Source organism: Ichthyophthirius multifiliis (assembly GCF_000220395.1).
Source record: "Ichthyophthirius multifiliis unplaced genomic scaffold scaff_1120509251428, whole genome shotgun sequence".
Taxonomy (NCBI): domain Eukaryota; phylum Ciliophora; class Oligohymenophorea; order Hymenostomatida; genus Ichthyophthirius; species Ichthyophthirius multifiliis.
This window is the reverse complement of record NW_004085883.1, coordinates 1-23,428: the sequence shown is the minus strand read 5'-3', so window position 1 is coordinate 23,428 and position 23,428 is coordinate 1. Positions and strand designations below refer to the sequence as shown.

At 13.6% G+C, this 23,428-nt stretch overlaps 4 protein-coding genes and 1 non-coding gene across 5 annotated transcripts, besides 40 other annotated features; 2 read left to right on the top strand and 3 right to left on the bottom strand. All coding sequences in view use genetic code 6, as the record gives it.

Moving 5' to 3' along the window:
- Positions 1 to 3,268: 3,268 nt before the first annotated feature.
- Positions 3,269 to 3,308: a microsatellite.
- Positions 3,309 to 3,666: 358 nt separating this feature from the next.
- Positions 3,667 to 3,720: a microsatellite.
- A 2,650-nt stretch (positions 3,721 to 6,370) lies between these two features.
- Positions 6,371 to 6,480: a microsatellite.
- Positions 6,373 to 6,481: a microsatellite.
- Positions 6,482 to 9,040: 2,559 nt separating this feature from the next.
- IMG5_202310 (vacuolar ATP synthase proteolipid, putative) lies at positions 9,041 to 9,854 on the top strand. Its single transcript, XM_004023885.1, has 5 exons — positions 9,041 to 9,145; positions 9,204 to 9,362; positions 9,435 to 9,511; positions 9,574 to 9,622; positions 9,730 to 9,854. The coding sequence occupies exons 1-5, from the start codon at positions 9,061 to 9,063 to the stop codon at positions 9,831 to 9,833; spliced, it is 474 nt and encodes a 157-aa protein (XP_004023934.1). The 5' UTR covers positions 9,041 to 9,060; the 3' UTR covers positions 9,834 to 9,854.
- Positions 9,624 to 9,716: a microsatellite.
- Positions 9,626 to 9,716: a microsatellite.
- Positions 9,630 to 9,710: a microsatellite.
- Positions 9,855 to 10,083: 229 nt separating the features above from the next.
- Positions 10,084 to 10,126: a microsatellite.
- A 135-nt stretch (positions 10,127 to 10,261) lies between these two features.
- Positions 10,262 to 10,323: a microsatellite.
- A 32-nt stretch (positions 10,324 to 10,355) lies between these two features.
- Positions 10,356 to 10,403: a microsatellite.
- A 9-nt stretch (positions 10,404 to 10,412) lies between these two features.
- Positions 10,413 to 10,469: a microsatellite.
- Positions 10,441 to 10,516: a microsatellite.
- Positions 10,463 to 10,511: a microsatellite.
- An 11-nt stretch (positions 10,517 to 10,527) lies between the features above and the next one.
- Positions 10,528 to 10,612: a microsatellite.
- Positions 10,613 to 10,744: 132 nt separating this feature from the next.
- On the bottom strand, positions 10,745 to 12,555 carry IMG5_202300 (para-hydroxybenzoate, putative; the record flags this gene model as incomplete). Its single annotated transcript, XM_004023884.1, has 5 exons — positions 10,745 to 11,223; positions 11,269 to 11,574; positions 11,628 to 11,720; positions 12,175 to 12,249; positions 12,534 to 12,555. 5 exons carry the CDS (start codon positions 12,553 to 12,555, stop codon positions 10,745 to 10,747), a joined length of 975 nt encoding a protein of 324 aa, XP_004023933.1.
- Positions 12,076 to 12,115: a microsatellite.
- Positions 12,556 to 12,599: 44 nt separating the features above from the next.
- Positions 12,600 to 12,633: a microsatellite.
- A 424-nt stretch (positions 12,634 to 13,057) lies between these two features.
- Positions 13,058 to 13,109: a microsatellite.
- Positions 13,110 to 13,221: 112 nt separating this feature from the next.
- Positions 13,222 to 13,263: a microsatellite.
- A 526-nt stretch (positions 13,264 to 13,789) lies between these two features.
- Positions 13,790 to 13,825: a microsatellite.
- A 214-nt stretch (positions 13,826 to 14,039) lies between these two features.
- Positions 14,040 to 14,130: a microsatellite.
- IMG5_202290 (Ras oncogene family 2b protein, putative) lies at positions 14,108 to 15,589 on the top strand (the record flags this gene model as incomplete). Its single annotated transcript, XM_004023883.1, has 6 exons — positions 14,108 to 14,208; positions 14,275 to 14,304; positions 14,442 to 14,521; positions 14,602 to 14,793; positions 14,850 to 15,037; positions 15,434 to 15,589. 6 exons carry the CDS (start codon positions 14,108 to 14,110, stop codon positions 15,458 to 15,460), a joined length of 618 nt encoding a protein of 205 aa, XP_004023932.1. The 3' UTR covers positions 15,461 to 15,589.
- Positions 14,213 to 14,270: a microsatellite.
- Positions 14,225 to 14,270: a microsatellite.
- Positions 14,338 to 14,376: a microsatellite.
- Positions 14,368 to 14,409: a microsatellite.
- Positions 14,523 to 14,580: a microsatellite.
- Positions 14,532 to 14,592: a microsatellite.
- Positions 15,024 to 15,070: a microsatellite.
- Positions 15,108 to 15,174: a microsatellite.
- Positions 15,230 to 15,267: a microsatellite.
- Positions 15,243 to 15,304: a microsatellite.
- Positions 15,247 to 15,370: a microsatellite.
- Positions 15,271 to 15,349: a microsatellite.
- Positions 15,339 to 15,399: a microsatellite.
- Positions 15,590 to 17,324: 1,735 nt separating the features above from the next.
- Positions 17,325 to 18,566, bottom strand: IMG5_202280 (hypothetical protein; the record flags this gene model as incomplete). Its single annotated transcript, XM_004023882.1, has 1 exon — positions 17,325 to 18,566. The coding sequence occupies one exon, from the start codon at positions 18,564 to 18,566 to the stop codon at positions 17,325 to 17,327; it is 1,242 nt and encodes a 413-aa protein (XP_004023931.1).
- Positions 18,013 to 18,065: a microsatellite.
- A 122-nt stretch (positions 18,567 to 18,688) lies between the features above and the next one.
- Positions 18,689 to 18,714: a microsatellite.
- A 681-nt stretch (positions 18,715 to 19,395) lies between these two features.
- Positions 19,396 to 19,477, bottom strand: IMG5_202270. Its single transcript has one exon. It is a non-coding gene; the product is annotated as a tRNA-Leu (tRNA).
- Positions 19,478 to 20,577: 1,100 nt separating this feature from the next.
- Positions 20,578 to 20,638: a microsatellite.
- A 119-nt stretch (positions 20,639 to 20,757) lies between these two features.
- Positions 20,758 to 20,810: a microsatellite.
- A 113-nt stretch (positions 20,811 to 20,923) lies between these two features.
- Positions 20,924 to 20,994: a microsatellite.
- Positions 20,995 to 21,511: 517 nt separating this feature from the next.
- Positions 21,512 to 21,592: a microsatellite.
- A 1,728-nt stretch (positions 21,593 to 23,320) lies between these two features.
- Positions 23,321 to 23,395: a microsatellite.
- Positions 23,396 to 23,428: the final 33 nt, after the last annotated feature.

Here is a 23,428-nt window from a genome sequence, read left to right as displayed (position 1 = left end):
AATTTTTAATTAAGATTTAAATAATTTAATTCATAAAAATCTAAATATAAATGAGCATTTTTTAACTTTTAAATTAGATTCTGACAATTATAAAAATTTGTAGATTTTAGTAAATTTGTTTATAATAAAAAAGGAAAATGTAATAGATTTTAATTATATTCTTTATTAAAATTATTTAAACCTAAAGTAATTAAATAATAATCAATTTAATTTTTCATTCATAAAGTAAATTTAATATTAATATTTTTTTATATATTTTTTTTTTTTTTAAAAAAAAAAAAACAGACAAGAAGATATTTTATAGATTTTAAAAATAAATTAATTACTTAATTATGATTACAAATGGATATAAAAAGAATTTAATCAAAAAAATAATTTATAAAATCTAGAAATTATATAGGTATAAGCATAATATGGAATTTCTAATAGGTTAAGAGCTTATCGTTCTTTAAGTATTTTTTATTATAATAATAATATTTTATTTTTATTTAAAGACTTTTAAGGAAAAAATGATATAACTTAATAAGAAAAACTAGATTTTTTTGTTTATTTAGATTTAAATAAAAATATTAAAAATTTATTAAAAGAATTTATTATATATTAAAATAAAATTATCGAAGTAACAAACTAATTTTACATATCAAAAAAATTGTAGAAATAAAAGGAATTCTTTAATAAATAGATAAATCAAGAAATAAATATAATTTAAAATAGGAAATATTTTTATAAAATTTTAAAAAATGAATCTAAGCATTATGAACTTATAAATGATTTTGATAATAATTTTGAATTTATAGATTAAAAAAAGGCACTTTAAATAATACAAACTATATTTTTTACTTAGAATCTTTTAAAATAAAAGTTCAAATATTATTAAATATACAATTATATACTTAATAAATGTTTTCTTTTAAAATAAAAAAATAATAAATTTAAAAATCTTTTGATGTATTTTGGTTATTTTTTTGTATTTTAAATAATTTTTAAGTATAAGAGAATTTCGATTATTATATATATTTAATTGAATATTTTACAAATTTTAAATCTTTATCAAATACAATAAGTATCATTAAAACAAACATATAAAAATATAAGTATTTTAATTATTTTTTACACAAAAAAAAGCTTTTAACTTGTTAATTGGTATATTCAGTAATTTATTTCACGAGGAACTATGTTTTATATTATGGGAAATTATATTCTATTAAAAATATAAAAACCAAAATTAGAATATTTATGAATATATAATTAGCTTTATTGTAGGATTTATAAATAAATATAATATTGAGAATGTAGATTAGTTTTTATATTTTACTAAATTTTATTTTTAATTTAATGAAATTGAAACTATTGCAGAATCGAATTATAATAATTTGTTTTTAAATAAGAAAAATAATTATATTTATTAATTTAATTTAAATAATTTCTTATGGTAATAAAATTTATCAAAGAACTTTTAATAAAATGAAATATTTAAAAAATCAAATTTATATTTTACCCACGAAAATTTTTAAAAAATTCTTTAATTTTTTTTAAAAAAATAAACTAAATAAATGATCGAAAATTAACAAAACTACACTAAAGTTTACGTAATATATTAAAAAATAGTATTTAATTATTTTTTATTATTTTTTGTTCAAAAAAAATAAGTAATCATAATTAATTAAATAATATAAATCTATATAATCTTATAATTTACATTTCTATTTTGTTGATTTAAATTAAAATATAGACATAGAAAATGATAAATCAATGTTTTAAATTTAAATTGAATCTAGAAATTTGATATAAAATAATTTTTTTAATAGATATTAATACTTTGAAGAATATGAAAATTAATACATAAATATAAAAATAATTATAGATAATATTGTATATTCGGAAAAAATAAACCTAAAAACATTTAATAGAAACTATTTATATAATTAATAATTAATAATACCATAAGAAGACAAAAATAATGAAAAATATATTCTGTTTGAATATAATATTTTAGTTGAATTAAATAAAAATGAAAAACATGAAGTTTAAAATGACATATGCTTAAATTAAAACTTTACAAATAAAAAAACAGAAAGAATTTATGATTTTGAAGAATTATTTAATTGTAAATCATTACTAAAATAAAACATAAATCATTTTGTTTATTCTAAAAATATTTTTACCAGACAGAAAGCTTAATAAATTTAAGAAGAAGATCTAAATATTATTTTTAAAGATTAAAATTTAACATATTAATTTAAAATTTTAATAAAATAAATGCATGAATAAAATATACTTAATATTTTTTAGTATTTTATTATTTATTTAAATTGTGATTATGAATAAAAAATTATATATCTATATTAATTGTTTTAATTAAGTTTTCCTTCATAAACTAGTGATGATTTGGAATCTTTTTTATTAGACTTTTATATGAAATTGTAATTTTAGTTTTATGAATTTAAAGATTTGATAAATATAACTCTGTATTCTTAAAATTAGAATTCTTAAAAATAATATTCGATAGAAATGGCAATTTGCTCAATAGAAGAATATTAAGAAATAGATATAACAGATGTTTTTAGAGAAAATATAAACAAAATATTTAATGTTTATTTAATAAATAATTTTTGCTTAAATCATAAATTTATTATTTAAGAAATAATAAAACATATAAATTGTTATCATTTTTAAATAAATAAAGAAAAAGTCCTAAAAGCAAATATAAAATTATTTTATTTATTCGAAAGCAAATCTTTTAATAAATAAATTAATTTTTAAATTGATAAAAATTTAAATATTGAAAATATATAATAAGATTAAAGTAACATTTTAAAACTATTTTAAGAATAAGTTTATAAAGAAAACTAATTTTTAAGAAATAGTAAAATTGTTTAAGAACTTGTCAATTTTGAAAGATGGATTTCATTTAAATCTTATATTTGTATTAATAATTATGATTTATTTAAACAATATGTCAAAGGAAATTAAATATTAGAATTTTTTTTAAAAAAAGATCTTGATGAATAATAGTTATGTTTTAAAATATAAATTTATTTTTTAATTCTATTTAACGATAAGGAGTATTTCTTTTCAGATAAAATTAATTAGAATAAGCATTAAAATAATGTTAATGATGTTAAGTTTTATTCTAATTTAACTTTAAATTTATCCTTAAATTAAATTTTATTTAAAACTTTAAATTTAAAAATAGAAGACATTAAAAAATATAATGTTCTTATTCAAAATGAAAAAATATAAAGTTTTTAAAACTCTTTACCTTTAAAATTTATTATAAATGCTAATTAATTAGTAAATACTAATTTTGTAATATAGATTAATTTGTAAAAAGTTAATTGAAAAAATTAAAAATAATATATTTTTAAAGTAAAATATTATAATTAGTTTGTTTAATAAATAATATGTATATACTTGAATACAAATAAAAATTTTCATAATTATAAAATATCTGAAGATTATATATTATATAAAAAATATATATTTTACATATAAGATTTTCATTTTATTAAAATCAAAATAAATATTTGCTTTTTAAAAATTATAACATTTTTATTATTTAATTAAAATATTAAGTTACTTTTTAAAATAGTTTATATAATAAATAATAAAAAAGCTTTATTTAACAATTGAAATAGTAAAAAATTCTATAACAAACACTTTTATATATTAAATTAAAATATAAAATATTAAATTAAAATATAAAATATTAAATTAAAACTTAAAAATTTTTAAATCAATAAATTAAAAAGCAAAAATAAAAAATAAAATATATTAAATTAATTTTTTAAAATGTCTTAAATAAAACATTTAGAAATAATACAGAAAGAATTAAATGTCTATGTAAGTTAAATTAAAAAAAAATATGATGATTTAAAATAAGTAAATAAATATATACACTGATATGAGTGTAATTATTAAAATAAATATAAATAGGAAGTTTTAAAATTATAAGTAAGTATTGAAAAGTAAATCAAAGATTCTTAATAATAAAAGTCATAAACAAGTATAAAATTTGAATTTGATATGTTAATAAAAATTATTTCATTATCATTAAATACAAAAAAATAAAAACCTAATTAATAACTTTTGACATTCATTTAACGTTTATACAATTTGGAATTAATCAATAATGTAAATAAATAATATAAAACATTAAATGTTATTATTATATTTTTTTAATAACAAAACTTTCTTTTATAATACTTCCTTATAAATAATTTATTTTTATTTGTAAAAAAAGTATGATGATAACTTTTATATTTTATAATATTTAAGTGCTTTGATACAAATAAAGAAAACTAATTTATTCTAAAAAATATAATAAACTTTAGTTTATTTAATAAAACCATAGAATGTGTCAATACTTCGATTAGATTATACATTTTTAGTAATTTTTAATATTTATAAAATAAACTGGTCTTTTTTTCAAATAAAATATAAAAAAACCTATATATTTAGTAAAAAATAAGTTTTATAAACAATATTAAAATTTTATATTAGATAATAAACATAGTAATATAGATGTAATCTAGTAATCAATTAGAGAAACGTTTAAATTATAATATATTGACTTAATTAATGTAATTATGCTGTATATAAACAATAAAAGAATATAAAAAAGATCAAAATATATTGAATAAATTTAAATATATAATAGAAGGTTTTTTAAATACTCTATAATTTAATTATCCTAAGTGGATGGTACTTTAAGAACATAATATAAATGTCTAAATAAGTAAAAAATATATTTTAATTAATTTTTTGTAAAATATTTTTTTATATAAAGGTTTAGATTGCTTAAATTATATATTAAAAAATTGTGAAAGTGTTTTTATTGAAAATCAAGAAATTTAAGATTAATTAAATATGAACTAATAAATTATTTAAAAGAATTTTAATATATATAATGATTTAAACAAAATAAAATTCGTATAATTGAATTAAAAAATTGTTATATTAATAAAAAAAACGGATATTTATTTCTAAATATGTTCTTTTAATAATAATTAAAATTTACAATATTAAATTTTATGCTATTATTTTTATATTTTCGATAACTAAAAAACATTTGAAATGCTTCTTTAATAAAATAAGCTTGTTGATTAATAAGAAATTAACTTGCATTTTTTATTTTAAGAAATTTAATAGGTTTTATAATAATATCTTTCTAATAAATAAATTGTTGATAATAAAAAGAAAAGTATTTCTTATGATCATATTATTGATATAAACGAACTTTAATTTATAGACTTTTAAGAATTTTTTGTCATAATAATTAAAATTTGCAAAAGCTTTCATAAAAATATAAAAACTTTAGAAAATAAAGAATTTTTAAATCAATAAATATTTATTTCTTATAACTAGATACTGGAAAGTTTAATATAAATAAATATAAAAGAAAATTTCGAAAAATATTATGAGGAAATAATTGAATTATTATAAGAAATATCATAATATTATTTGCTTGAAGAATAAAATAAAAAAAATTTTGAAAATTTAATTGAATAAATATTTTAAAAATCAATTTTTTTCAAACAAAAAAATGAAAATTTTATAAATTAATTAAGAGTTATATTATTATAAAAAAACATTTAAAATTTTGATACAAATACTTTTAAAATTTTCATTAATTTTATTTCAGAAAATTAGATTAATGAAGTTTAGAAATTTGAGGAAATTATTAATAATATAGAATAAGAAAAATTTTTAAACTTTTTATAAATTTCTAAAGAATGTATTCACGAGTTCCTTAATGAAAATAAGCTTGAAAAAAATTATATTTTTATTAATTTTTTGTTAAATATTATATAAAAGTAAAGTGATAAGTTTATAGAATATTTTTTCTAAATAATTATTAATGCAATTGATTTTTAAGATACAAATTTTATAGTTTTTTGTTTATAAATTTTATAAAAAATTCCTCATTTCGAAAATAATTTTTAATTAATTTGTGAATTATCAAATAAAAAAAATGAAAAAATAATAGAATTTGTTTTAAACATTTTATTATCTTTAGATTATAAAAATAATATTGAAATATTAATAGAAATTTATAATAATATTATAAAAAACTTTAGTAATTTTTATATAATTATAATTTAATTAAAACAAAAAATAGTTTTGAATGAGAAAATTATTAACTATATATTATTAAGCATAAACCAAATATTATAAGATTTCGATAAATAAGACAATTAAAAATAATAATATATTTTCTAAAAAATATTAAAATGTTTTACATAACTTAGCTATTCCAAAAACTACAATATTAGATAATTATCAATTAATTAATTTAACTATTGCATATAAAGCTATTATAATAATATTACGTAATGTAAAATAGATATAAAAAAAATATATAAAATTAATATATGTATATATATATATATATATATATATATATATATATACATATATATATATATATACATATTTATATATACAATTATATCTATATACTCATATACATATACATATTCATTTTATTTTTATTTTTATAAAAATTATTAAAAGATAATAATATTGGATAGATTGTATTTATTTTGAATTAATTTATAAAATTACTTGTGAAACAATAAAAATAATATTAAATTTAATTGATTACAATAAATCTAAAGAAATACTTTAATGGGAAAAAACAAGTATTTTATTACTTAACATTATAACTGAAATATCTATAAAATTTACTTAAAGTAATCAAAAGGAAAAAAAAATATAAAGAAAATCTTCTATATAGCTTACACCAAAAAATTAAAATAAAATATAACATAAAATAAATTCTTTAACTGCTTTTAAAAATTTGAAATCAATAATATAATTGGAAAGTTTAAATTTTATCTAAGATAATTAAAACAATTCAGTTAGTGATTGCATATAATTATATTTTGTAATTTTGGGCGATTTTTCGAATTTTAATTTAACCAAAATAATTAAAAGCTGTTTAATAAATTCACAGAAATATATAAAACTATTTCCTAAATAAATAGTTATTTGTTCTTAAGAAATAATGTTCTAATTAAGTATTATATAAAATAAAATTTTAGAATTAATAGATAAAAATGTAAAAAAAATATTTTATATTAAATTATTAAATTTTATATGTTTTTATTTTATTTTTTTTAAAAAAAAGAATATTTTTATAGATTTTTTACTGGAATGTTTTAATTATTCTGAAACAATATTAACATCTAATAATAAGTTTAAAAAAAAAGAACATAATTAAATGATTAAATAATCTTTTGAAATAATTTTATAAATAATTGAAACAAATAAAATCACAAGCTCTAAAATAGACGAATTTTTTAACTAAATAGCTTTCAATATAAGTTAAAAATAGAAATTTTACAAAAATTTATTATTCGGTTTTTTTAAAAAAATATTACAACTTGATGTATTATGTATTTTCAATAATTTAATAATTATAAGTTGTTTTTGTTTTATTAAATCTTTTTGTAGACAAAAAGTTAATTTAAAATATAGTTTAGAAATAATAAACTCATTAACACAATTGATTAAACTTAAATACAATAAATAATATAATGACTTTTATTAAAATAATTTAAATTAAAATTTAATAAATCCAATATGGTTTGATGCTTGTATTACATTTTCTTAAATATCAGAAATAATAGTATAATAAGATAATTAATATGAAAATATATTTAAAATATGTATTGAATTATTATAAGAATGCTTAGAAAAGAATAAAGGTATTTATTTTTTTATTCAATTTAATTATAATTTTTTAAATAAGGTTTTATTGAATTTATTAATATTTAATAAGCATTAATACATATAGATGTTGATAAAACTATTTTACTCTTTGTTTTAAAAGGTTTTGTTGTCTGTAATAAAAAAATAGATTCTTAATTATTATTTTAATTTGGTAAATTAACTCATGATTTATCGCTATAAAAAACTCTATTGTCAGAAGAATTTAAAAAATAATTATAAAAAAATCAAATCTAAACTTTTGAATAATTTTGTTTAGAAGCACTTTTTTAAATTTGTAATTTCAAAAAAGAATATTCGGAATAAAGAATGAATATTTCTATAATATTCCTCCCTTTTTTAATTAATAGAGTAAAATAAATATTCGAAAAATATTTATAAGTATTAAACGATCCGAATAAAAAAATTACAACGTAAAATATATTTTTTTAATTTATTTAACAAAAAATAAAAAATCAATATAATCAATATAGATATCAAAAATAATAATTTTTGCACTTTTTATAAAATATTTATGATATGAATATTCCACCAAATGCATTTAAAAATATTCTTAATTTAACATAATATCAAAATAATGGAGTTAATTTTTAATTAGTTAATAATAATTTATTTGATAATTAAAAAGGACATATTGGATATTTAATGCTCTATATTAATGAATGTATTCTAAGCAATTAAAACGAAATTAGAGAAATGATCATAAAACTTATTGACATTTATAATTAAAATATAGGATTATATAAAAAATAATGAATAAAATTATATTTTTTAATAATATATATAATTATTATCTTATAAAAAAAAATATAATAATTAATGAACTTAATAATTATTAATTAATATATTAAAATTAAAATATAAATAAGTTATTAATATGTTTTTTAATAAAAATGATTATATAATTCTATTTTTTAAATAGACATATAAAACAAAAATACAACAATATATTTTAATACAATTATTAAATTTTAACAAATTTGATATAAGAAAAAAAAAAAAAAATTAAAAACTAATTTTTATAGTTAAGAAAAAAAAAAAAAATTATAATATTAAATAAAAAAATATATTTATTTTTATTTAAAAAAAAAAAATTAATTAATAATTGATATTTATTTTACTTCGAATAAAATATTTAAATATATTTTTAATAATTATTTCTTTTCTATTAGTTTTAAATAAAATATTTTTTTCTCAGTTTAAATTACATTCAAGGAGAAAAAATAATAAAATATTCATATTATAAAAATACCTTTATTAAACAATTATATATATATAAATATTTATTTTAATAAAAAAATTTTTTAAAAAAAACAATAATTAAAAATGGCTCCTGTCGCTGACGATTAAGAAAATGGTATTAATTATTTCTTCGGTTTTATTGGTGTCGCAAGTGCCTTAGTTTTTGCAAGTAAATTAAATAAATATAAATAAATAATCTTAAACAAAACAAAAATTAAAAATTAAAGACTTAGGAGCTGCATACGGAACTGCAAAATCTGGAGTTGGTATTTCATCTATGGGAGTATTAAAACCTGAATTAATTATGAAATCTATTATTCCTGTAGTTATGGCAGGTATTTTAGGTATTTATGGTATGATTGTTGCAGTTATTCTTGTTTAGAAAAGTATTAAAAAATTATTACTTTTTTTGTGAAAAATTAAAAAAAATATATATATCTTATTTTATTTATAAAAAGTTGGTAAAACTGGATACGATAGTCACAGTTGTTATTCTCACCTTGCTGCTGGTTTATGTTGTGGTTTATCTTCTTTAGTAATTATAAACAATAATAAAAAATATATAATTTTTTTAAAAATAAATAAATAAAACAATAGGCTGCAGGATTAGCTATTGGAATAGTTGGAGATGCTGGTGTTAGAGCTAGTATATTTATTAATATATTATATATTAATTTATTTATTAATATATTATATATTAATTTATTTATTAATATATTATATATTAATTTATTTATTAAATTAATAATTTAGATGCTTAATAAGATAAAATTTTCGTTGGGATGATTTTGATTCTCATTTTTGCTGAAGCCTTGGGATTGTATGGACTTATTATTGCTTTAATTTTATCATAATGATTTGAAGGAAAAATAAAAAAAAATAAGAAGATATATATTATATTTTATTCAAAATATTTATATATTTTTATTCTTTCTGTGAAAGAAAAAGCATTTATTGATAAATAATTTTTAATTTTAATTCACAATTTTTATTATATAAATTTTCTTTTTTTTAATTTGTATCATATAAAAATGAAAAATATATATTATTTAACTAATATTTAAAAAAAAAAAAAAATTAATTATTTTTTTCTTTATTACGTAAATTATAAATATAAAAAAAAAATACTAAAAAAATAAAATAAAAAAATGATCAAATCAATATATATAATGAGTAATAACAATAATAACATATAAAGTAAAATAAAAATATAATTAATACATATTTAATAAAGTTTATTAATTTAAATATTATATATTTAAATTTAACTCTATAAAATTAAATATATAAAAATAATTATTAATTATAAATATAATTTTTATTAACAATATAATATTTATATATAAAGCTTATAATTTATTGCATTTTGATAGTAAATAATATATATATATATATAAATATATATATATACATATATATATACATATTTTATTTAATAAATAATACAAAAATAAAATAGTTAAATAAAAAAAAAAAAAATTAGGTTAAAAATAATAAAAGAAATATAAAAATAAATATAAAAAATATTAAAAAAATAAAATAGAATAAGAAATATATAATTATATATCAATATATATATATCTATATATATATTTATAAAATTATATAATATATATATAAATAAATATATATATATTTAATTTAATTTATACATATTTTAAATATTTTTATATCCATATTATATTATATTAATTATAATATATATATAAATAAGAAAAAAGTATAATAAAAATATTATAAAAAATTTATTTAAATTTAAACATAAAAATCATTTTATATCGCTTTCATTTTCATCATTTTCTTTTAAAGTTACAAATAGCTTTCCTATCAAAAATGACAAAAACATTTAAATCCCAAAATTTTTATTATTGACAAAAAATTTCCAACAAGTTTATCTATCATCCATTTTGAAATCATTTATAAGCCTAAGCAAATACATATGACTTGCTAAACAACATGGATAATAATAAATACATAAATCTGCCATATTTCCGCTTATTAAAAAAAGCCCTAATTAAGCCACCCATAGAAATTTCATTACATTTTTTGTTTAATTTCCCCATGCCAGCGCAGTACTTTTAACACCAATTTTCGCATCATCATTTTTATCTTAATGAGCATAAATAGTATCATATATAAGAACCCAAAGAATACCTCCTAAATATGCTGGTATTACACTAGATGATAGAGATAATGTACTACCAGCTGCTGCATATCCAACTATAGAACCCCAAGTAAAACAAAATCCTTTTTAAAAAAATTTAAAATATAAAAAAATTATTTATTTTTTACCTAATACTACTTATGGATAATTTGTAAATCTTTTACATAAAGGATATATTACACATAAAGGAACTATCGAAAAACTCAAAGCTATAGAATATAAATTTAATTAAGTCAAAGTTAATAATCCTCCTGTTAAATTTAAAGAAAGTAAAACACTGGCTTATTTTAAGTTTAATTATTCACTTGTTAGTGGACGTTCTTTTGTTCTTTCTACATGAATATCTATATTTTTATCCCACATATCATTTACTATACAACCTGCGGCTCGCATTACTACGGATCCAAACCAGAGTGTACTTACTAAATGTACCACTATGTATAGTTTTTTTTAAAGTTTTTTAATATTTTTTATACTTTTATTTTACATTAAAGTGGATTAAATATTGGTTATCCTAATACTACACCCCATGTACATGGCAAAAATAATAATGTAGCACCTATTGGCTTATCATATCTTGCTAATTTTATATATGGCTAATATTTTTCTGGAAGTTTGTTTAAAATTTAATAATTTTAAATTTGTTTATAGAATATATGTTGCTTAAAATATATATTTTTAGATAATTTTGATAACATTTTTTTTTAAGATTTTTAGTTTTTTAGTTTATATATTAATAATTTACTTAATTAAAATAAAATTTTAAGAATTATAAATAATAATAGTTTAAAATTTAATAATTTTTTTTTATTTTTAATTATTCTAAAAATTAAAATCCGCATTTCGATTAGAAAAGTAAATATAACTAGTTTATATTTAATGATTCAAAATTTTTGAATTTCTTTATAAATAACAAGCATTATTCCAATAAATTTTATAAAAAAATATATTAATATATAAATAAACATATAAATAAGTAAAAATTATATTTAAAAATAACTTAATCATATAAATATTATTTAAATAAATATTACATGTTTTAAAAAGATTTTTATAATTTTTTTTAAATAAATTTATGTAAGCATTATTTTCTTCATTATTATATTAACCTTAAATAAATTTATTACAATTTTTATATTTGAAAAAAAAAGCAATTTAATTTTAAATTTTATTTAAATAAATAATTAAAAAATATTTAATTAATTTATTTTTTTAAACTATAATTTTAAATAAACATAAGCTTTACTTTTAAAAATATTTTATACCAATAATAAATTATAAACAAAACTTTTTTATTTTACATAATATGGTTTAAATATAATTTATTGACTAATATAATATATTTTGTAATATTATGATAAAAACATAATTAAAATTAAAAATAAAATTTAACTGTTTGAATCATTTATTTTCATAAATAAATATATAAAAAAAAAAAAATTAAAAAAATCAGTTTAAATATATAAATAAAATATTTATATATATAAATATTTTCATAGATTATATATATATATATATATTTTATTTAATGAATTTTCAAGAAGATTGCTTTAACATGGTTTAGAAGTAGATTATAAATCAGAGTAGTAACTAGAAATAAATTAAGTGTAAACCATAAGGCAATCTAAACTCACAATTTTAGAAAAACAACGAAGAAATAATTTTCTAAAATAATAAGAAATTAATTTAAATAATATAAAAGTAATAAAAAGAAATCTTTGAATTCGAAAAGTAACATAAATAAAATTAAGCTTCTTGCCTTAAATAAGAAAAGTCATTTAATGAAATATAAAAATTTTAAAATAAAATTAATAAATCGACAAATATTCTTATATCTCCAAAACAATAAATAAATAAATAAAAAAATTTCAGAGATTTAATTAAGAAATGCAAAATTGGAACGAAGTAATTTACAATTTAAAAACAAATATATTATATATTCATTAAAAAAAAATCATAATTATATATTTATTTATAATTTATTCATATTAAATATAATTAAAAAAGTTATTATTATAATAAATCCATTTAAACAAATTCTCCTTTATAAAGGTGTTCTAATGGAATGGTTAAAGACGAAATATTTGCTAAAAATAATTAATTATTTGAAAAAAATATATTAAATACATAAAATAACGAGTAATACATATAATAGTTAGAAATTGAAACATAAAACTTAGAAAAATCAATTTTAGAGTAATAAGATATAAAAATATTAGAAACAAAATAATAAAATAACTAAAAACACAGAAATTAAAACTGCAGTGATATATTTTTAAGTTTAGAAACTGAAGATTCACTTGCATGCACTCTATTAACTGCTATATCAAATTTTACTCCGCATTCATTAAATTAAAATTAATTGAATATATTAAGTCCTTTTGAAAATAATAATAAATATAATTTAGAAACAGTAGATAATTAAAAAAACTAATATTTGTGTTAAAAAATATTATTTTAGTAGGAAGATAGTAAAAATTGATAATTTTAATATTGTAGATTAAAATTATTATTTATTATTGATATTTTATAAATAATAAATAACAATTATTATTATATATAATTTTATATACATAATATAATATACAAAAAAATAAAATAATATTTATATTAATATAATTATATATGTTTGTTATTGTAAATTTAAAATTATATTTAAGTATTTATATATATGTATTTATATATCGCAATTATTATATTTTTAATTTTAAATTATTTATTAAATTTACTTTAATAAAATCTTTTTTAATGTGTTATATATTTAAATAACATTATATAATAATTTTTTTGTAAAAAAAATTCTATTAAAATAGCATTATATAATATTAAAATTTAATATATTTTAGTTGTTAATCAAAATGTAAAAAAAAAAATTAATTTAAAAAAGAAAAATTTATATATATATAATATACAATATAAATATCAAAATTATATAAAATAAAAAATTAATAAACATATAAATTAAAAATGGATAAAAAATAAAATATTAAAGAATATGATGAAAAAGAATTCGTTCCATGCGATTTAAAAGTAATATTGTTAGGAGATTCTGCAGTAGGAAAATCGAAGTAAAATTATAATAAATAAAAATATAATTAAAATATTAAAAATTATAATAATATATTAAAAAAAAGATTAGTAGAACGTTTTCTTTTAAATGATTAGTATGGCAAAAATATTATAATATATAATAATATAAAATAAGATATATATTTAGAAAATAATAAATATATTTAATATTTATATATTTTATTTATAAATATATATTTTTAATTTTAATTTCAATAAATCTTTAATTAAGTGAAGAGAGAAATCTTTCTACTTATGCATTAACAATGTATCGTCATGTTGCAAATATTGATGGAAAATAATATAAAATAGGTTTTATTTTTATTTTATTTTTTTATATATATTTAATATTTTTTTTTATTATTATATATATAATATATTTAAAAAAAAAGATTTATGGGATACTGCAGGATAAGAATAATTTTAAACTTTACATTCTTCTTATTATTTTAAAGCTAATGTCTGCATTTTAGTATTTGATATTACTAGAAAAATAACATATATAAATCTTAAAAAATGGTATTAAGAAATGAGAGAGTATTGTCCAGACATTCCTTGTATTTTAATAGCAAATAAAATTGATGGTATTTTTATATATATATCTTTATGTGTTTTAAAATATTCTATTTAATAAAAAAAGTTGATAGAGATGTCACTAATAAATAATTTAAATTTGCTTCATAAAATAATTTACCTTTTTATTTTGTATCTGCTGCAGATGGTACTAACGTTGTAAAAGTCTTTCATGAGGCTCTAAAGTTAGCACTTGATAATAAATTAAATCCACCTGATGATTTTATGAAAGAAGTTGATGATTTATTAAATGATGTAATTTATTTTTAAATATTAATTATTATTTAATAAATAAAAATAATTAGTTAATTATATATAAATTTATAAAATATTAATAAATAAAATTGTATAAATAAAAAAGTATTTATTAAAAATATTAAATAAAAAAATATATAGAAAAAATATAATATATGTATTATTTTATATATATTAATATATACATGAAGAATATATATATATATAAATATATATATATATATATATATTTTTATTTAAATATTTAAATAATATTATATATTTTTAATTTTTAATTTATAATATATAAATTTAAATTTTTTTTTATATTATTTTATAATATATAATTATTTTATATATGTTTTCATATCTAATTATTTTATTAATTCATATATTTTTTTAATAAAATTAAAACAGAATAATATTTTCGGAAAAAAATAATGATTTTTTAAATTATAATCTTATTTAATGATTTAAATAAATGCACAATTAATAGAATTTTAAACAATTTATAAAAAATATAAAAATATTTTTATGTTTTTGCTTTTTATTTTATATCATAAATTTATATTTAAAAAAAAATAAACAAAAATAATAGAATATTTTTAATTATTTATTTATTTATCAAAAACTAATATTTTCAAAATTATTTTTATATAAAATATTACTAAAATTATTTTTACATTTTTTTTAATATTATCAGTTATTAATATAATATATAAACCTATTTTGATATTAATTTTTTATTTTTTTACAATATTTTTTTCTTTTTTTAATAAGAAATATAAAAATAAACAATAATCGAGATACATAACATATTATAAAATTAAAGTAATTACCTATAATTATTATTATTTATAATTTAATTATAAAAATTATTTTAAAAATTAGTTTTTTTTTTTTTAAACTTCTCAAAAAAAAAAACAAACAAAAAATAGCTTAATATATTTTATAAAAATGCAATTTAAGTTTCAATTAGAAATGAACATGATAAATTATTCAAATAAAATATAATAAAGTGAATTAAAATAAAAGTTAATAGATAAATAACATATACATATTTTAAAATTAAATTAATAATATACTGACTCATAATGTGAACTTTAATCAATAAAAGAAAAAAAGGGTATTTTAAAGGCAACTAATTATCCAAAATAAACTTAAAGATATGATACATATGGAGAATAAATTATACATAATGAAAAAAAGCATAAAATTAATTTTAAAGAAGATTCAAAGTTAAAAAAGGTTATATATATTGAAAATTGGAAATAATATAATAAAGTAGATGAGGCAGAACCTTTATGGAATTTTTGTTAATGTTTTTGCTTTTAATGATATACTTTTATGCATATATATTTGCATTTCAATTTTTTGTTTTTTGTTTAATAATAAGGGTTAATAAAATTTGTAAAAAAAAATTATGATTATAAAATAAATAATTTAAAATACTAATGTTTAATCTTTGCACTTATTTTTTATTTAAAAAATTTTGTAAATATATTTATTTTTTATAATTATAAATTTTATTTTTTATTTGTTTTATAATTTAACTTATTTTAATTAATATGAGAAAATATAATATACTTATTTAAAATATAAATTAATTCATTATTTATTTTAAAAATATATATAATGTATTTATTTTTAAATATAATTATTTTAGATTATTTAGATTGTTGTTAAACTGTAATGAATTTTTTAGAATTTTTGGTTTTTTATATATGTTGATTGAAACGTAAATTTTTATTTATTTTATTTATAATAAATATCATAATTTAAAATAATTTATAGTTATATATTTATAAATAAATATAGGATAAATTAATATAAATTATACTTAAAACTATAAAAGTTAAAATTATTTTTGTTATAAACAATAAACTTATTAATTTCTCATAGCCTTAATTTAAAATAAATGACTAAAAAATATAAGATATTCAATTATTCTAGATTAAAATAAAAATTATATGTTTTATATATATCAATCAACAATAATTATATTAAAAGTTTTTTGAATATTAAAAAAAATATTACTTAATAATACATTTATCTATTATAAATTTTTTTATTTTAAAATTTAACTATTTTTTCTTTTAGATTAATTTCTTATTTAAAAGTTATTAATATTAAGAAATAATATAACAATTAATTAAATAATATTATTTTTAACTTTAAAATTTAAAAAAAATATATCAAAAAGATAATATATAAATCTAAAAAATTAAAAAAAAATCATTTTTGAACTATTTTAATAAAACTCATAAAAATTAAATATAAATATATAAATAGCTTTTTAAGTACAAATTCAAAAAAAAAATATATTCGTATTTAATTAATAAAATAATATATTTAGGTTTATAAAAAAACTTTCCTTTTTTTCTTGCAATTATGGAATAATAATAACCTTTACTTGAATAAAAAAAATAAAAAAAATCTTTTTTATAAACGCATATATTATGCTGTTTTTATCCTAAAAGTGAGCATATTTTTCAAGAAAGTGATAAATCAGAATAAAAATAAATATAAAATGAAGAATAAACTGAAACAAATACGTAAATAATAATTTAATAATTGAATGAAACATAAAAAGAAATTACAATAACTGAATTTTTCGAATATGCAATTACTAATAAATTATTTTTTATTTCAAATGAAAACCAAGATAGCTTTATTCTTTCCAATTTAGTTAATAGACACTAACTTGAATAAGATATTAATCGAAAAGAATATATTTCTTAAATTGTTTCTGAATTTATATAATAAGATAATTCAGTTGCTATTGTTTTTACAAATATAATGTCAAATACATATAACGTAATAAAATAAAATATAAAACATTTATAACTTGCAATTTTAATTAAATTAAAAAATAAAAAAATGTGAATTAATTTTTTTGGCATAATAAAATTTCAAATAATATTTCTATCTAAAAAAAAATATATTGAAGATAACATTTTTATTAATAAAAAAAAAAGACAAATATTTAATCAAGATATTATATTTTATATTAAAAAATATTTATTAATTTTTATAAAAAAATAATTATATAAAAATTATAAAAAGTTAGCTGAATAAGGTAACATAGTATATGTATTATCTTAAAATTAATTAGAATTAATCGAAATACAAAAAGAATGTAAATAATGTAGACTTTCAGATAACGTAGAATTAATTTTGACAGGCCAAGGTTAATTTGGTTAATTAAAAAGTGATTATACTATAATAAACAATATAATTCATTTAAATAAATGTTTAGACATTTCTAGATAAGTAATTATAGTAACAAACAATATTAAAGATGTATAAAAAATTCCTTGCATATTAAATAGTTATTACCCGTAAATATATTGTGTCGATATCCATTTAATTTATGAATAAATAAAGATAAAAAACGCCATAATAATAATAAACAAAAAACAATAAGGAAAAAATAACGAAAACGTATTAAATTATTTTACACAAACAATAATGAATTCATATAAAGAAAATAATTATGTTGTGGAAATTTAATAAAAAGTTAAGCTTTTAATTTCAAAAATAATTACATAATTCGAAGGATTTTTATAATTATCGAAACTTTTTAATAAATGGAAATTATTTGGATAACAAAGCTTTAATTTATTCTAGAATTTCATTTAATTTTGCTATTGTTATTTTTAGAATAATGAAAAACATATATAAGAAACATATATAAGTATTATTGAGTAAATATTATTGTATTAAAAAGAATATCACTCGACATTTAATGCTTAGATTTCTTAAAATTCTGGAAGAAGAAAGAGTGATTCATAAGCTTTAACTGTTAGAAATGTAAAATTCTAATGTGAATATAAATAATAAGAAGATGATAAATTCAGCTAAATTTATTCCTGTTCATATAATAGCGAAAACATTGGAATTTTAGATGGTAGTATGGGACATAGTATGAGGTATTTTTTTTGTTAAAAAAAAAAATATGTAAATTAAATAAAAATAAAGATTTATTGAAGATAAAGAAGAAATAAAATATTAATAAAATATAAAAAATAAAAATATATAAATTTTTAAAAAAGAAAAAGATTTTAAAAACGATTTTTTATAATTGTCTAATAATGAAAATTCTTAAAGATAAAATTAATAGAATATTTTTGAAAGATTTCCTAATAGTTTAAAATGATTAAAAAAAAAAACTAATTATTACACATTTTTTTTTTTTTGATATTCTAAATTATAAAAAAGCATATTATTAAAAATAATAAATTTTAATTTTTTTATTCTTATAATTTAGATTAAATTCATGTTTTTGTAATTACTATAATTATTTCTTGTCTAAAAAAATTTTTAATATTTTTTAATTTATTAAATTAATATAAAAAATCTATAAATATTAAAAAAAATGGCAGCTGTGGGATTTGAACCCACGCGGACTACGTCCAGACGATCTTAAGTCGCCCTCCTTAACCACTCGGACAAACTGCCTTTATATTATTTATTTAAATAATAAAATAAAATTAATTTTAGGCTATTTCACATTAAAAAAAAAAAAAACATTAATATAATTATTTTAATTAATAATATAAGTAAAAATATTATTTATTTTAAAATAAAAAATAATAATAAAAAATGAATAATATATAAAATATAAATTTGTATAGTTAAAAAACATCTATTTCTGAAATAAAGGTTGCTTCTAATATATTATTAAAAATAAACTAAACTTTTTGAATAATCTCAATAGGGTCAACAATGACTGTATTAGTATTCTTAGTTATTAACAACCAGAACAGATTCCAAATAAATAATAATAAAATTAGTCTATCAAATAGAAAGAATAACACATAAATCTGAATATAATTTAAAAGAAACATAAACTTAAGAAATTAAAATATTGTTATTATTTCATGTATTAAATAAATTATTTAATGTTTCTTAAATTAATTATGTTTATATGTATTAATATTAAATGTTTTAAATTAAAAAAAATTGAAATACATGATGTATTTGATTATTTTTAAAGTTTCAATATAATTAAAAAAAGAAAAAAATAAATTTTATAAATATTTAGAAAAACTATAATTAAGTTATATATCAATTTAATTCCTTTATTTTTTGAAAAAGTAAAAAAAATATTAAAACAGATAATAATTAAAAAAAAGGATAATAAAAATAATAGTAAAACCTAATAAAAATATTGTTTTTGTTGTTATATTTAATAAAATTATGTTTTATTTATTTTATTAAAATTATTAACGAAAAATACACATTATCTTATTACAAAATATAATTATTTTTTTAAAAAAACTATAAATATGAGCTTTTATATTTGAAGACTGATTAATAATAAATATTATTTTTAAAAAAAGGCTAAAATTATTTAATATTATAAAAAAAACTATATATATGATATTTATAGAAATAATGTTTTATTAAAAACAAATTTTATTTTTTTTATATAAAAATATATTAAATAAAATTAGTAAAAATTTTTATTTAAATAATTTTTTTAATTATATTTAAATAATGATATGTATAATTTATATATAAATAAAATAAATATTATGAATATTAGAAATAATGTTTTATTATTATTATTAATTATTATTATTATTATTATTATTAATATTATTATTTATTTTATTACTTTAAATAAATCAAAAATTTAATACAATACAAATAAATATTCTTAAATTACCTTATGTTATATATATTTTTTTTTATTATATTTTTAAAATCTAAAGATTTTAAATAAAATTGATTATTATATTTTTTATTTATTTTATATAATTTTATATATATTTAAATATATATTTATTCTTATTAAATATATTAATTAAATTTTCTATAAAATTAATTAATGATATTTAAATATATGATTTTTTAAAATTATCTAAATTAATAAAATATTTTTTTTTATAAAGTAAATTATAATTAAAAATTGTATTTTTTTAAGATTATAAATATATATGCTTTTTTTAATTAAAAATAATATTTTTTTTTCAATCTATATTTTAATTAAATAATATATTAGATTCATTTTTTAAAACAGAAGTCGAAAATAATTTAAGATATTTACTTTTTTTATATTTTATTTTATCTAAGTCATTATTAGAATATTTTATTTTCGCTGATATTTATTCTTTATTTTTAAAATTATTTCTCTTTTCATTTTATTTTATTCTAAAGTTACTGTTTGTCTTATATAAACTCAAAAAGGATCTTTATGTAGTTTTGAAAGATTATTAAGTTTAATCTTTTATTTAGTCTTACTTAAATATATATTCTTATGATGGTTCTGTTTTAACTTTTATTAATTCTAAATTGAGATTATCATTATTTGTTATACTTTTAATTTTAAATTGACTTTATTACATTAATTTTTAAATTAATGATTAATTATCAATATTTTGTTTCTGTGAATTTTTCTTTTAAAATAGTTGTAAGTTATCTTATTCTTTTTAAATTTAATCTCTCTATAATAAGAATGTATAAAGTAAAAAAAAAATATGTGTATGAATATATATAAATATATATATTTATATATATATATTAAATAAATAAATATATATATTTAATTAAACATATATATATATATATTACTAAATGACTGAAAACTATAATTTTTTTTTTATAGTTTATTATTCTTATTTCTAAGTTGTATTTTCTACTTATTTTATTAACATTTTAATATTTTAAGTATTATTAGCACCATCTAAAATATTTAAATAACAATCTTCACAAACATTTACTTTATTAACTTTAAAAGCTGTATTTTAATAAATTTTAAAAAATTATTATTCATTTAAATCAGGGTATAATTCTCTTATTATCTTAGGAATTTTATAATTTGAAGTAATGTTATGTTATATTATATTATTTTCTTTTTTTCTATTTATTTTTTAATCTGTTTAGTTATGATTAAAAATCCAAGAAGAAATAATCATTTATAAATCGACTTTTTAAATTTCTTTCGTAATTATTCTTTTGCTACAATTTTGACAAAAAACATCATTTTTATTCTTTATTAATTTAAATTAATTCTAATTTTGTTATTGATAACTATTAACTGGAATTAAATGTTCGCAAGGAATTCTTGATTTTAAAATATATGTTTATTGAGTTATTAATTTTGATATAAATATTAATATTATCTATTTAAATTAATATTTAAAATATATATAATATTATAAAAAAATAAAAATAAAAAAAATATTTACTTCATTTTTTGAACTTTATTTGAATATTAACTCCATTTATATTGGAATAATTTTATTGTTTGAAACTATTTATAAATGGTTATATATATTCTCACAAATACTTTATATTTTGGTCTATAAAGATTTACTTTTGAGTGCAGCTTTTTTTTATATATTATTTTCTTTAAAAATATATCTATCTATATATATAAAAATTTAAATACTTATAGTTATTTAATTTTTGTAAAATTATTCTATATTCAACAATTTTTCATATAAATCTATTTTTTCATCTTTATATAAATTATTATTTTCCCATTTTTCGATTTATATATATTTTTATGAATAAGTAGTTTTAAAAATAACTTTAATATTTTTTTTTTTATATAAATATAACAAAAATTTTACAATTTCTTTCTCCTTTAGAATCTATAAATTTAATTAAATAGCCTTCTCTTTCATAATCTTTATCTTTCATAAATAATTCTTTTAAATTAAATTATAAAAATCATTAATATAATATTTTATTATTATATTTTTAAAAAATAACTGAATTTATTTATATCTTAATAATCATATATTAACTAATTTACAGATTTGCCCTAGTTCTTTTTTATAAAAACTGCTACACAACCACTTTCAGGTATTGTTTTTAAAAATTATTATTCTATTTTTTCTAAACTTATATTATCTTTCAGTTTTTTCTTTATTGAGTTTGAATATTCTTCAGTAAAATACCATTCATATGGTTCTCCTAGTCTAAAATACACAGTGTCAGGTATTTTTAAATATAAGTAATCATTTGTTTATGTATTTTTAGATTTTAAATATTAATATACATCAAATATAAATGTTTCTCCATCAATTTATTCTTTTTTTTTCATAAGTTATAATATTAAAATAATTTTTATTCAATATATATATATTTATAAAAAAAAAAAAAACAGTACAACAAATAATTTGAAAAAAAGTTAAAAATATATATATAAAAAAAAGCGGATAATAATTAATAATTAATTAAATATAAAAAAGAAATTCCCTCAATAAATAATTTAAAAAATCTAAATTTAATTTAGCATACTGATAAAGTATATATTTTAGTTTTAATTTAAATATTAAAACACGCATTTTTAGTTATTTATTTATTTATTTATTTATTTATTTATTTATTTATTTATTTATTTATATATTAATTGATTATTTAATTTTTATATTAATAATATATATAGAATATTTC